The 15606-nt window shown below is 37.4% G+C and overlaps 1 protein-coding gene across 1 annotated transcript; it reads left to right on the top strand.

Moving 5' to 3' along the window:
• The first annotated feature begins 931 nt into the window (after window positions 1–931).
• LOC145879313 (polymeric immunoglobulin receptor-like) lies at window positions 932–15095 on the top strand. The gene is made up of 6 exons (XM_082974862.1): window positions 932–1021; window positions 2782–2932; window positions 12997–13296; window positions 13516–13857; window positions 14747–14858; window positions 15002–15095. Exons 1-6 carry the CDS (start codon window positions 932–934, stop codon window positions 15093–15095), a joined length of 1089 nt encoding a protein of 362 aa, XP_082830988.1.
• The last annotated feature ends 511 nt before the right edge of the window (window positions 15096–15606 follow it).

The following is a 15606-nucleotide window of genomic DNA, read 5'->3' as shown; positions in this document are numbered from 1 at the left end:
GCGGGTGGAGAAGAGAGATGGGGTGAGTTGATCAGTTAAATGGTTTACCCTTTTCAGCAAAGGGATGGATAAATAGTTAACTTTAGGCAGTGTCTCATATCTTGCAGGTCCTGTGTTGCTACTGGCCAAGAAATGCCAGCGCAACAATGATTAAGAGAGGAGACCGGCCTCACAAAATATTACGGGAGAGGTACAGAATTTCCATCTTTTCATCCACTGGTAAAATAATATTTTACTGTATCCATCCACTCCCGTTTATATTGCAATGTATGCTTAGTTGTGTGGCTCTGGAGCAGGTTGCATCAGTTGAACATACTCCTATACGTAAGGCTAGTTCCAACGTAGAATATGTTCTAAGCCAGGCGTAAACCTGTGTCACCACCTGGTTGAAAGTAATAGCTTTTGCTACACCTGGGTGTAAAAACGAAGTGTAATGTGGAGTAGACGTATAGTATAAATCTATAACTAGTTTCCAAGGTAAGTGTTTCATGACTAGTCATGTCGCATCTTGTTCAATTTTCTAAATCATTATGTCGGGCGTAGGTAGGCCCAACTTATCTCTTACACCTTATTTGCGTCAAACTGGTGCAACCCACTCCTGGTCAGTAGAGTCAGGAACTTCCCCCTCTTAAGTACTATATGTATTTGCTGAAAGTGTTACTATGTGAATTACAAATACTCAATACCCTGTTTTGCCAGTGTTAATAGGAAAGTATTTATGACTATGTTTATTGCACGTACAGACAATTACTCTGTGGCAGAGCAACGAGCCAAACGGGGGTTTGACACCTCCAATGTTGAATCTGACGAGAAACCAGCGAAGAGGGTGAGGTGGGGATTTCTTAACTACTCTTATTCCATTGTTTGTATTACATGCATCAGGAAGTAGATGAAATAAATGTAAAACAAATGTAGTATTGTGCTTCGTAAGATGATGATGGAAGTGAAGCACTCCAGAAAGAGACAAATGAACCCAGACAAGCCCAGCTTCCAGTGCCCCAGCTTCCACCAGCCCCCAGTGGTAAGATCCTGCATTAGGCAACTGGGTCATTAAATGTATTATCAACAAGTTGATGGGAAGTTTGACACACATTCAAGTATGTGGGTGAAGAAAAGCTTACAGTTAATGCAAGTACTAGTCTTAAATTGAGACGGCATGAAATCATAACCTAATGACAGTTGATATGACAAGAAATTACCACACCCATCTGATCTTGACATACTTGATTATTAGTCACATTACCAAAGTGTAACAGTTCTTTATTTTATTAGCAACTTCAAGAGCCAGTGTCTTTGAAAAGACCCTACAAGGTACATAATGTTTCAAGTCTGATAAACAAGCCTACTTTCTAAAAGTTCTGTTCCCACCAACTGTACGGGATGAACAGGGAAATCTGTTAAGTGTGTACTGTAAATGTGGTAACGGTTTGACATCTGTGATATTCTCTGACGTTGCAGATGCAGAGGACTTGAGGCCATGTGCCACCTCAAGCCAGAGCGACAGTAAGTATCTGGTTGTAGTTTGTTAGGGTAAACAATTGAATTGTATGAAGTATTACAGCTTTACAAACCTTTCAAAGCCACTCAATAGAATACAATTACCATCACATTTTTGCATATTAGGTTATTTCAAGTCTTATTTCTACTTTGTGCATACTGTTAGAACTTTCCAAATACTTGTGGTGCTGTGTATGGGTGAAACTTGTATTTACAACAGTAGTGAAATGACCATATTCTTCTTGGGTAAAACACAAGTGTGATGCCATGTTTGTAAATATCTGTATGTATTTGCCATCACACTAAAAGCATTATTTAAAACAAAAAATTATGCTTAGCATTTCATTAACCTTCCCACTGAGCTCCTGACTGACATCCCTTCACTGTGGCTTCTGAGATGCCCGCTGGATACATTAAAGGTATATTATGTTAGCCTATATGTTACAAAATGTTGCTTCTCTTGTATTATCAACATCAATTCCAAATTGTATGGCTGTCAGCAGCTATATGGTTATCAATACTACTAATATATATGAAGGGTGGATATTTTGATCGAGGTATTTCACATGGCCTTGATACATGTCCTGCCTGGTACTCATGGCTTCTATCGTCAAGCTGCTTGCAACTAAACTGCTCAGTCTTTTATTATTTTGCAGATCTTCAAGCAGTGGAGATGAGGATAATGGTGAAACTGGAGATGATCCGTACAGAGTTCAAGACTGTTCTGAACCAAGTTATGGAGGCCATAGAGGCCCAGCAGCCAAAGGAGTCGGAATCCTTGGGGCAACTTGAAATGCTGCAAAACCCTGCAGAAACAAATGAGGAACTGAAGGATATCTGTGAAACACTTAGACTCCCACTATCGAAAGAAAATGGTAAGGATGGCCATTTAAAATGTATCTGTTTGTAAAAAATGGGAAATCTACATCAAGTATTTTAACAGCAATTGACAAAAATAAGTTAGCTGTTTATCAAGAGCCACTTGAATGCGTCCAGATTTGAGAGAAGATTGCAACCTGCAATCTTATTGAATCTAAATATCTTAATGTCAACGAAATGCAGTTGCCATATGCCTATTTAGTGTTTGGATTGATTTCCCAATTAACACTTAAGTTATCTTAAGAAGAAACGATCAGCCTGTTTACACAAGTTTTAGCCCATGATTACATGATATACTACAAAAATGATTTCTCATTACTATCAATCAGAACTTTATGGCCAGCTGTTTTAGCTGAGGAACACACAAATGAGTGGGAATTTTTTAAATATTGTTAATTTTATCAGATCCGATACCTGACCCTCTGCTGTGGCCTGGACCTGGGCTCAGGAATCAGACGAATGATGAGAAAAATTGGAACACAGGAGCTGTGGACAGGTTACTCCTTGAAGGGGAAGAGGGCCTTTAATGAGCTATCAATCTATGATGCTGTCACAAGTAAGTAAATGCACAAGTTTAGATAGTATTATTGGTCAAGTGATGGTAAGTCAAATGTGTATTTATTAACATTTCAAATGAATTAAATCAGTAACAAGGCAGTTACAAGCTAAATGTGAAATCCTACCACCTGTTAAGATCGGCGAGAGGACAAAGGAAAGGTGAAGGAGAGAGGTCTCATGGCCAAAACTGCCTATGAGGGACGAGAGGGACAGTACCCAACCTCTGTCTCAGCCAGCATAGGTGGAAAAGTAATGATATGACATGGAATGTACCATTTCAATTCTTTTTCACAACATAGGAGCGTCCCTGAAAGCACACCCCAAGGCTACCTACCAAGAGGTAGATGACAAAATAGCAGACTGTCACGTCCTGACCAGCAGAGGGAGTAATTGTATTAGTATTTGGTCAGGACGTGGCAGAAGGGTATTTGTTTTGTATGGTTGGGGTTGTGTGTATTATTTAAGGGGTGTTTGGTTTATGTAGTCTGGGGTTTTAGTATATGTTCTAGTGTTGGTTTTCTATGGTTTTCTAGTCTGTCTATTTCTGTGTGGTCTGTGTGGCTCCCGATCAGGAACAGCTGTACGTCGTTGTTCCTGATTGGGAGTCATATATTAGTTGCTTGTTTTCACCTGGGGATTTGTGGGTAGTTGTCTTTAGCACTGCTGTTGTGAGTGTAGCATGTTAAACTGTCGTTTTGTTACTTTTTTTCCGTGCTCTCTGTGTTAATAAATATTCAAGATGAGCATCCACATTCCTGCTGCGTTTTGGTCATTACAATACGATGACACCCGTGACACAGACGCTCTCAAACATGCACCAGCTCGGCTCAAGAGTAAGAAAGGTATGATTAAATATAACTTTTTTTTTGCTTCACTTTAATCCAGTCGGTCAGTATAGGTAAATGATTGTGCTAGTACAAAAGGAATGTATTAGGGAATTGACGTTAAACCGGCATTTTGATCATTTGTTTATGGAAAATAATGACCAATTTCTGTTATTGTGACTTCCAGGAGTGGGTCGAGGAAGCAACAGTGGATGAGGATGGAGCAGTAGCACCTGAATAAACATAACATAACATAGTTATTCACTTTTACCTTTAAGGAGTTTTAAAGTTCTTGATTGGAGTGCAGTGTTCATGTTTTTACTGACTTGTTATTTTGATTTTGAGGTTATTGCTATGATTCTGTTCATGAATCTATTGTGATACAGTTTAAGTAAAAAATAAAATTGTATTTTCTGGAATTTTGCATATTTCGTCAGTGGACACCTACCGACAGGATACTGTGTATATGTTCAGGGTAGATTAAATGTTGTGTCTTAAGGGGCCTCCTGAGTGGTGCAGTGGTCTAAGATAGTGCAAGCTGTGTTGCTACGATACCTGTCTGTGTCGCAGCCAGCCGCGACCGGGAGACCCATGAGGTGATGCACAATTGGCCCAGTGTCGTCCGGATTAGGGGAGGGTTTGGCCGGCCGGGATGTCCTTGTCCCATCACACTGTTACGTGCCTTATTGGTATTGTAGGTACCCACTGACGAAAGTTACGTTCCCAGTGGTTCCCAGAAACTGCATTTTATGGGGCTCTCAATGTACTTTCTGACATTAAGCAACATTATGAGATTGACCTAAAAATACACATATTTAACCTGTCTGGGCTAGGGGGCAGTATTTTCACAGCCGGATGAAAAACGTACCCAATTTAAACAGGTTACTACTCTGGCCCAGAAACTACAATATGCATGATATTAGTAGATTTGGATAGACAACACTCAGAAGTTTCTAAAACTGTTTGAATGGTGTCTGTGAGTATAACAGAACTCATATGGCAGGCAAAAACCTGAGAAAAATCCAAGCAGGAAGTGGAAAGTCTGAGAATTGTAGTTATTTTGATTCTCTATCGAAACGACTGTGTCTGTGGGGGATGTTGCACTTCCTAAGGCTTCCATTGGCTGTCAACAGCCTTCAGAAAGTGGTTTGAACATTCTCCTGTCACTAGGCAGATAATAGGAGCTCAGTTACTGAGTGGTCTGCCTGGCAACAAAGGGATTGGATATGCGCAGTCACGTGAGCACACCGTTCCTTTTTTTTCTTCTTGAATGAATATGCTATTGTCCGGTTGGAATATTATTGCAATTTTACATAAAAAATACCATAAAGATTGATTTTTAAACAGCGTTTCACATGCTTCTAAGTACGGTAATGGAACATTTTGAATTTTCGTCTCTGGTTCTGCGCTCGCGCGTTATGCCTTTGGATAAGTGAGCTCTACGCACGAACAAAACTGAGGTATTTGTACATAAATATGGATTATTTGGAACAAAAACAACATTTCTTGTGGAAGTAGCAGTCCTGGGAGTGCATTCTGACGAAGATAAGCAAAGGTAACAGAATATTTCTAATACTAATTCTGAGTTTAGGTTGCCCCGAACTTGGCGGGTGTCTGAATAGCTCGCCGTGATAGCTGAGCTATGTACTCAGAATATTTAAAAATGTGCTTTCTCCGTAAAGCTATTTTAAAATCTGACACAGCGGTTGCATCCAGGAGTAGTCCATCTATAATTGTTATATATTTTGTCAACATTTATGATGAGTATTTTTGTAAATTGATGTGCACATTCACCGGTCGTTTTGGTGGGAATACATTTTCTGAACATCACACGCCAATGTAAAATGCTGTTTCTGGATATAAATATGAACTTTATCGAACAAAACATTCATGTATTGTGTAACTTAATGTCCTAGGAGTGTCATCTGATGAAGATCGTCAAAGGTTAGTGCTTCATTTAGCTGTGTTTTGGGTTTTATTGACACATGTCCTTGCTTGGAAAATGGCTGTGTGATTATTTTTGTCTATGTACTCTCCTAACATAATCTAATGTTTTGCTTTCGCTGTAAAGCCTTTTTGAAATCGGACAATGTGGTTACATCAAGGAGAAGTGTATCTTTTAAAATGGTGTAAAATAGTTGTATGTTTGAGAAAGTTGAATTATAACATTTTTGTTGTTTTTGAATATTCCGCCCTGATATTTCACTGGCTGCGTCCCACGTAGCTCATAGAAGTTAACTGTTTAAAATCCACCACATTTCTACATCCTGAAAAGACTTGGGACGTAAGTTTTGTCAGCAGACACCACAGCTACGTAGAAGGCACGTTTCACAATAACGTTATCATGACTTATGTAGGGACTAAAATAACTTTGGTCACATCCTGGAACATAATTTTGTAGCGACTCCTGTGGCAGGCCGGGCGCATGCACGCCATAACGTCGCTTAACGTCAGAAAGTACGTTGAGAGCACCATAAAATGCAGTTTCTGGTAACCACTGGGAACGTAACTTTTGTCAGTGGGTACCTACAGTACCAATAAGGCACGTTAGTGTGCACGTTCAGGGAAGATTCAAGGACATCTCTTATAACGTTATTTAGCTGTTTAAAATCCCCCACATTTCTACATCCTGAAAAGACTTGTGATGTAAGTTTTGTCAGCGGACACCACAGCTACGTAGAAGGAACATTTCACAATAACGTTATCATGACTTGTGTAGGGACTAAAATAACGTTCTTGTCACGTCCTGGAACGTAATTTTGTTAGCTGGTAGCCTGTCAAGCATTACATGTAAACAATATTACATATACAGTAGTATATAGAAAAGTACATTTTTGTTTGTGAAGCTTGCATTCAATTGCCACACCCTTTTCACATGAACTTCCATTCTTGTAAAAAGCGAATAAAAATAACCATCAAAATTGAAATAGCAAATTATTTTAAAGTAACTTAGTAACTTTTACTGAGTACATTTTGAATGTGCTACTTTTTACATTTACTTCAGTAGTTTTTTACACCAGCACTTTTACTTCTACTTGACTACAATTTCATTAAAGTAACAGTACTTCTATTCCAAATGGATGACAATAGAAATATGAAGGTAATATTTTCTGTTTTTCAGAGTAGAGTAAAAACACCCACCTTAAACATTTTCACACCGTGTATAGGCCAAGACACTATTGTCATAGAGACAGTCATTTACCACTTCCTTGTTCCTCTGTAGTTTGTTGAAGTAGCAGCGTTCTATTCTTGTATGGCCACATTTCACACACAAGGTGTAAAGAGCTGAACAGATGTTTCCATTTTGTCATAGCAGCAGAAAAATATATAATAAAAACATGTATATTAATCTATTTCTCTGTGATGTTTTATGGACTGTATTTTACAATAAACATAGTCTTTCACCATCAGATCCATAGATTTAACAGTCCTACCGATTCCTCTGGGCATGTTGGTGGTGATATCTGGTGTCCCTGTCACATGAAGCAGTGGACACATCAATTCAGTCTACAAGTGTAGACCTAATGACAGTCACAAATTGTCATTACAATCCACGTAGGTGTTGTGTAACTGATGTTTCTTTCCATTCATCAAATTGCAGGTGCGCAGTGGACTGTTTGGATGCTGGAATGATTTTGTGATTGGAGGAACGTTAGCAGGCCGCCTACAGGAGCACCTTATTGAAGTGATTGTTTGACATTCAGATGGAAACATCATGACTGGTTGTAATTCTGTCACATTAAAAGGGAGTGCATGTTAATAGTGATTTGACAAATCTTTACTAGTCTTAGACTACTAGGCCCACAGAGATCATATATGAATACAAAATGTATATGTAATTCTACCAAGGCTTTAAAAAATAAACTTTCACCCCAGTTAAATAATATTATTACAATATAGATCCTTAACACTTCTCTGAGGGCGTAGAATGCCCTCATTGTTCCCCACTGTGTTTTGGTTGGTAATAATTTGTAGAGTAGCTCTGTTTGTCATCAACATGCATTTTTTTCACCATTCTAAATGTCTGAAGAATCCATATGTTCTTCTGAAATAGAAATACTGGCCATTTTAAACTCTTATGAAGGCTATTTAACAAAATGACAATTATGGTCATGATTCATATTTGCATTTTTCTGGTCTCAGTTTTGCCTCAGTCTCGAACACCTTGTCCCGCTTCAGGTCTCGGGTTTTGACTCAGTCTCATAGCAGCACAAAGAATATCATAAAAAATATATATTTATCTGTGATGTTTTATGGACTGCATTTTACAATGAACAGTCTTTCGCCATCAGTTCCATAGATCTAAAAGTCCTACTGATTCCTCTGGGCAAGTCTTCCCTTTACAATTCCCCTTAAAGAAATGCATTGTACTGCAGCAATTTACAGAGGAACATGTTCTAAATGTTGAAATTATTTTGCAGATGGGAGAGAACGTTCTTCTACCTGCCAAAAAATGGTAATGCTGTGCTCTTCCTCCTGTCCACCATCATTGCTGTGGTGAAGTTCAGGGCAAACTGACTGCGATGTGAAATTAAAGATGACTAGAAACCAGACACGTCTCTCTGGTGAGACCAACGGATAGATTTACTTCTTGCACCTGGCTTTTCAGGGATAAAACACACAAAATAAGAAACTGTTCATTTTATGGTACATTTTACCTGTCTTTGACCTAATTTGACTTTTTAGTCCATATGTTGTAGCTCACATGAGTTCTTTCATAGCTGATCTTATTTATTGAATCATAGAATAGTACAGTAAGACTTTATATGTTAAAAATGCATGCCTTGTTAATAAACTCTAAAATAAATTAAGATATTCTTATAAAGTTGTGTCTCTGCCCAAATACATTGTTTCTGTGTTATGGTGTTTGCAAGCACACATACCCTTCAACTGTAAATTATTAAGCACAAATTAAATAAATGTATTTAAAAAAGGTGAATTAACTATTTAATCCCCATAATTTGGAAATCAACATATGTTCACACCCTGCTAAAGTGTGGACATCCTTCAGATGTGAATAACTATTGCCCTATTTCCAAGCTCCCTGTCCTGGTCAAAGTCTTCTCAAGTGAACTCTCAGCTAAATATATTCTTACTTGAAACAGCATCCTGTGTGGGGTTCAGTCTTGCTTTTGTTGACCACAAACTGTTGCTAGCCTGACTTAATAACGTTAGTGTCAGTGGCTGTCAATTTGTTTACAAACTATCGCTCAGACAGAACACAATGTGTCTATTCTGAAGATCACAAGTCTGACTTTTATGTTTTCTGGAGGTGTACTCCAGGGCTCCATTTTATCTTCATTAAAAAGGTGTCATCCTACAAATACCTAGGTATATGGTTGGAAAAGAAGCTGTAATACAAAGTTCATATTGATAATCTTGTGAGGAAGCTTAAACTGAAATTGGGTTTACATTTTTTAGACACGGTCAACTAGGTGGTTGCTAGTCCCCAGGGCCGTTACCCAGTTAGGCAAGACTGCCATTTCCTATTGTGGACCAGAGACATGGAGAGAGAGACAGTCTGCTTCACCTAGATGTTCTAGTGCCCCTCAGTGAGTTTAAAACGCAAGTGTAAATGTTTCTTTCAGGCCGTTTTTCCTTAGTCCTCGATTTTGGCCAGGTATGTGTATTCATTTTTCCAGTTAATAATTTATCATTCTTGTCATCTGTACATTTTTGTAAACACAACCTCAGGATCCAGTCTTCATCACATTCACTGTAAAATAAAATACAACACCAATTAAATAGGCTGCTGGGTCATCCATTTTAATTAACACTATACATGATTTTATTTGATATAAGATATACAAATGTGCTAATTAAATAAAGTAATCAATTTTAGAGCCTTATGTTACAACTAGTTGATAGAATGTAATAGTTTCTATCTGCCACTGAGGGGGGCATATACACTCAAACAGAAGCAGGAAGAGAGTTAAAGACAGCCATTGCTATTAGGAAGTTCAGTCATTCTCTTTGGTGTCTTGGTCCTTGACACGCACATTGTGCATTTGTACCATAGAACATACGGAGACACAGACCCAGAAATGGCTTCTCATCTCTCCCTCTACCTCCTCCTCATCTTCTCCAGACTCTCAGGTAAGGGTAACAAGTTATTTAGGGGGAAATGATGTGGCAAGTGGCAGTTTGGTAGGCACAGCTTGTCCATGAATTAATCGTAAAATTGAAGATTAGCTGATAATTGCAAAACAAATATGATGGATAATACAGAGAACATTTATTGATCAACACTTTGAAATTATCGAACCAGAATGGTACACATCAAAGCAAACATGCACTACAATTGATTATTTAATTTGTATATCATATATCAAATAAAATCACTTATAGTGTTAATAAAGATGGAGGACCTGGCAGCCTATTTACAGTAGTTGGTGTTGAGCAGCAACAGTTGAGATGGAGTCAGAGGTTCAAGTGTTTTTTAAAGTATATTTTACAGTTTAAGTCAAGGATCATCAACTAGATTCAGCTGCGGGCTGATCTTTTCTGGAGTGGATGGTCAGGGGGCCGGAATATAATTACAAGTAATTTATAGACTGCAAATTGACCGCAAGAAGCCCAAACAGATGACTAAAACATAATCACGTCAAACCTTGCTTACATTTGTATACAATTACATACATCTTACTATTATGCTTGGTAGTACTTCGGAACAGATTTCCAAAATTAAAATGACTTTGAGCTGATTTGCTGGCCTTTTTACAGTCTTTTATGTCAAACAATAAATATTTTTTGCTCAGAAAAATTGGGGAGCCAAATAAAATCACCCGCGGGCCAAATTCGGGCGTGGGCCACCAATTGATGAACCAACCCTGCACTACTGAGGCTACAGTATGATAATAATGCAATAAAAGCAGAATTACTTGATCTGAAGTCCAGAAGTAGCCTATGAAGAATAATATTGTCATAATGTAAATAAAGGAGGATGAAAACTATCAGGCAACAGAGGATGAATTAAAGGATTTCATGACATCTAATCTCAAGATTATGGAGGAAAAGGGGGATACAATTTATTTTCAAAGGGCTCAGCATTTTGTTGGCAAAGGGGAGGGAAGGTACTGTCAGTAGTGTAAAAAGTACCCAATTATCATACTTGAGTTAAAGTAAAGATAGCTTAATAGAATAATACTTAAGTAAAAGTGAAAGTTACCCAGTAAAATACTACTTGAGTAAAAGTCTAAAAGTATTTTGTTTAAAATATTCTTAAGTATGAAAAATAAATGTAACTGCTAAAATGTACATAAGTATCAAAAGTAAAAGTATAAATCATTTCAAATTCCTTATTTTAAGCAAATCAGATGGCACCGTTTTCTTAATTTTGTTGTTTAAATGTATGGATAGCCAGGGACACACCAACACTCAGACATCATTTACAAATGAAGCATGTGTGTTTAGTGAGTCTGCCAGATCAGATGGGTAGGGAGCTGAAGAACACACCATTCTCTATTAATGAGCAATTTCCCCAAGAAATAGTGGAGAGACGATGTGCCCTGTATCCGACTTTCAAAGCAGAATGTTCTTCTGGTTATCGATAAATTGTATGTAAACAACTAATTGTTCAATCATTTGAAGATAACAATTTGGCTGTGAGTGATACCTCATGCTGAAGTAGTCCTGATACACATTGCACCTCACTACACATTATAATCCTATATTATTATTGTACTTTTTAATGCATGATGGTCATCGTTTTTTACTCATGCGATACAGAACCTTGGACTATGTGGACTTATAATTAGATTTAGATTTATGGGAAGGCAAAAATGGGAATTGCTTACTTTTTTATTTATTTATTTTGAAGACTGCACAGGCGTTAAAATGGAAAAACCAAGGTTGGGTTTTGACTTTGATCTGATACAAGCTAATTGCAGAGATTGGGTTTATTATGACTTGAATGCTGTTATAGCCTACTGTGCTGCCCTTTTGGTGGATGAGAATTAGAACTAATATAATTGAATAAGATAAAAAAAATATTGACAGGTGAGAGATCTAATGTGGGGCTAGGATAGGATGAAGTATTGATAGAGGAGGATGGTTAATAACTTGTCTAGGTTCTCTACTGGAGTAGGAATATAGGATCCTATAACAATTGGTATCACTATCTTTTTGACACCATGTAAACAATAAATCTCCATCTCAAACATGCAAAGGACATATTATTGTTCCGATACACAATGGCAAATGGGTTTGGTGTTATCAACAGGGTCTGTTATTTTCTGCTAGCGAGCGTCTGGTTAACACTGGGTTAAACCGATTATAGCCAGAATTAACACAATAGCTGGCTTATGGAAGTATATTATATTTTTACACAATCTATATACGTGACTCTTATCTTTCAATGCTATAGGCCTATGTGTAAAACAGCCAACTTGATAGATCAACTATAAATGTGTGTCTGTGGAGAGAAGGTTGGTTTACAGGTTTACTTGCTCTAGATTGTCAGAACTGCATGTTCTTTATTGCTATCTCCCCCTGGCTGTGTCAGGGTTTATTATAAAATAAATGTATCTATCCCTTTATGGGTAGTGTGATGCGGAGGACAAATATTTACTCGCAGTCAATAGCGGCTCTTAAAATGTATTTTCCATCTTCTTTCTTGAAATATGTCTCTCTGCTGACAGGCAGCATGCATGTAACTGACATTAACAACTGTTCTTGTGATATTATATAGAAGGACCCTTCTCTTTTTACATTATAAAAAATGTGTTATTCGGAACCAATGAAATAAACAGACTGGGCTGACATGCCTATAGCCTTTTCGACGATTATCTTAATATGAACATGAAAATATAATATTCCGCCTGTATTATTATATTATATTATTATTTTTATATATTATTTTATTATATTTTCTCTCTCTTTTTTTACTACAACAATTCTGTATAGAAAGTTAGCAAAATAGATCTTCCTACCATGGAATGGAAAATACTGTAATTGTCTATTTTTGGAAAAATATGCCAGATTAATTATTTAGTCATATCCCAGTTTATGACTAAATAATAATAATTAAAAAAGTAAGTTAACATGTTTCTATGAAGTGCTGAATTTGAGGTCAGGGACAGGGACTGGACACATGCTGAAACTCTGAAGACAGGAGCAGTAGCTTGTCTTATCAATAACACTTCCTGTATTATGTGTGTTATAGTCCAGATGGAAAGTATTTTTTCTGCTGTAAGAATTTGCTTCCAATCTAATTTGTTTTCTGTTGTTGTGTCTACAGGTGCTTATCGTGTGTCTGTGAAGACAGGAGGCTCCATCACCATCCCATATCTCTATGATCTGAAGTTCAAAACCAATGTGAAATACTTGTGTAAAGAAGATTATTTGAAAAGATGCTTCCCTGATGTACATACTAAGAGCATAGATAAGGCCTCAATCTCTGATGACATCAACAAGCAAACCTTCACTGTGACCATGACTGATCTGGGGACAGAGGACTCTGGACGTTACTGGTGTGCTGTGGAGATCAATGATGGACCAGATAAATGGCTGGCACAGTTCGATCTATCTGTCACTCCAGGTAAGATCCTGCAACTCTTCCATATGATTACATGACTGGTGTTCTGGGTACATTTACTGCTATCACTATTATTGTTGAAGTTGACATATGGGATGTTGGTATATGTTTACTTTCTGTTCTCTATACATCATATCATCATTATGATATTTGTGGTCAGTTGTTACAAAAAAACACTTGATCACTCAGGACCTTCTTTGGTGTCTGTACCTCTGTGTTCAGGTACTCCAAAACTCTATGTGGACCGACAGGAGGTGACTGGAGTTGAAGGAGGGAGTGTCATTGTAAATTTCTATTATAGTGACACTGGAAAAAATAAGTGGTGGTGCAGGATTGGTGGCAGGGGTTCCTGTGTGGGAAGGAATTCTGGGACTATAGATGGAACATCAGTGACCCTACAGCTGACCACTGATGCCACCAGAGGAAACATCTTAATGGTGACTATGAGTGGACTGAAGATGGAGAACACTGGCTGGTACAGGTGTGGAGTGGGAGACCTTATGATGCCTGTTCACATCACTGTCAGACGACAAACTACCACACAAAGTACCACCACTGTAACCAGTGAGTAAAGAGCAATCAGAAACTGTAGAATTAAGTATTAACCTTGTTTAATCCAGTCTTGCTGGCTGATCATCTAAAATAAATTGATTGTAACCTGATTAAAAGCTTTTAGTGGTCCTACCATTGGTTTAAACTCAACAGTGCTAATACTAAGTCTACATATTGGGGTAAATTAAATAAACTGAACAAGAAGGTCATAGCCAGTGGGGTAAAGTACTTAAGTAAAAATACTTTTAAGTACTTCTTAAGTAGTTTTTGAGGTATCTGTACTTTACTATTTATATTTTTGACAACTTTTACTTTACTACATCCCTAAAGAAAATAATGTACTTTTACTCCATACATTTTCCCTGAAACTCAAAAGTACTCGTTACAATTTTAATGCTAAGCAGGTCAGAAAATGGACAGAAAATTCACGCATTTATCAAGATAAAATCCCTTGTCATCCCTATTGCCTCTGATCTAGCGGACTCACTAAACACAAATCATTCATTTGAGTGTTGGAGTGTGCCCCTAGCTATCCTTACATTTAAAAAAACATGGCAATTGTGCCGTCTGGTTTGCTTAATTTAAGGAATTTGAAATTATTCATACTTTTAAATTATTCATACTTTTACTTTAACTTTTGATACTTAAGTAAATTTTAGCAATTACATTTACTTTTGATACTTAAGTATGTTTAAATAATTTTTTACTTTTACTCAAGTAGTATTTTACTGGGTGACATTCACTTTTACTTGTCATATTCTATTAAGGTATCTTTACTTTTACTCAAGTATGACAATTGGTTACTGGTCATAGATTAGCCATATTGTCTTTTTACAGTTCAGTCTACCCTGTGTCTCTCTGGTACACCAGTCATAATACCATTGTTGTTTTCACCTCACAGCAACCCAAGCTCCAACCACTGAACAATCCTCTTTCTCTCCAGCTGCTGAGCCTGTTCAGACTGACAACACAGTCCAAGGACCTGAGGGGGGCAAGGAGAAGGACACCATAAGGTAATTATCACTCATTCAGCTGTATTTCACACTTACTCTTCCAAATGGATGACAATAGAAATATGAAGAAAGGTAACATTTTCTGTTTTTCACAGTAGTGTTTAGGGCACAAAAACACCCTCCTTAAACGTTTTCACACCTAGTATAGGCCAAGACACTGTTATAGAGACATTCACCATCATAGAGACAGAGACATTTACCACTTCATCGTACCTGGGTGAGATGAAGAAGTCTTAGATGGTAAAGTTTCACACATAAAAGGCGTGAAGAAATGAACAAATATTTCCATTTTGTCATAGCAGCACAAACAACATCATAAAAAACATCTGTGATGTTTTATGGACTGTATTTTACAATAAATATAGTCTTTCACTATCAGTTCCATAGATCTAAAAGTCCTACTGATTCCTCTGGGCATGTTGGTAGTGGTGATGGCTGGTCTTGTAGTCACATGGAAGATGTGGAGAAAGCATAGTAAGTATTCATTCTATAATGATTTAATGAAAAAGTGATCAGTTTGATTTTTAGGATTTTTTTTTCTGGAGACAATAAATATCTTCCTTGAAGAGAGCTGTATTAGCCTATTTTATAAACTATGTATCTTGACATAAGAGGAGGAGCCTCAAAAGTATAACTGTTCTATGATGAATGTATTCAGTATTATTCTAGTGTATCTCAGAGGTCTGTAATACTGCATCTCTTTCTTTATTCCAGAGGACAATAAGGCCATGGACCAGACAACAAACAC

The sequence above is a fragment of the Salmo salar genome, chromosome 01, assembly GCF_965601325.2.
Source record: "Salmo salar chromosome 01, fSalSal1, whole genome shotgun sequence".
NCBI lineage: Eukaryota > Metazoa > Chordata > Actinopteri > Salmoniformes > Salmonidae > Salmo > Salmo salar.
This window is presented reverse-complemented; position numbering and strand designations above follow the sequence as displayed.

Excerpts from the sequence above, each read along its gene's own strand:
- LOC145879313 (XM_082974862.1), top strand. The coding sequence starts at position 932 with ATGATGATGGAAGTGAAGCACTCCAGAAAGAGACAAATGAACCCAGAC. Across the intron at positions 13,297-13,515 it reads CGATCTATCTGTCACTCCAG|GTACTCCAAAACTCTATGTG; the intron begins GTAAGATCCTGC and ends CTCTGTGTTCAG. Across the intron at positions 13,858-14,746 it reads AAGTACCACCACTGTAACCA|CAACCCAAGCTCCAACCACT; the intron begins GTGAGTAAAGAG and ends TTCACCTCACAG.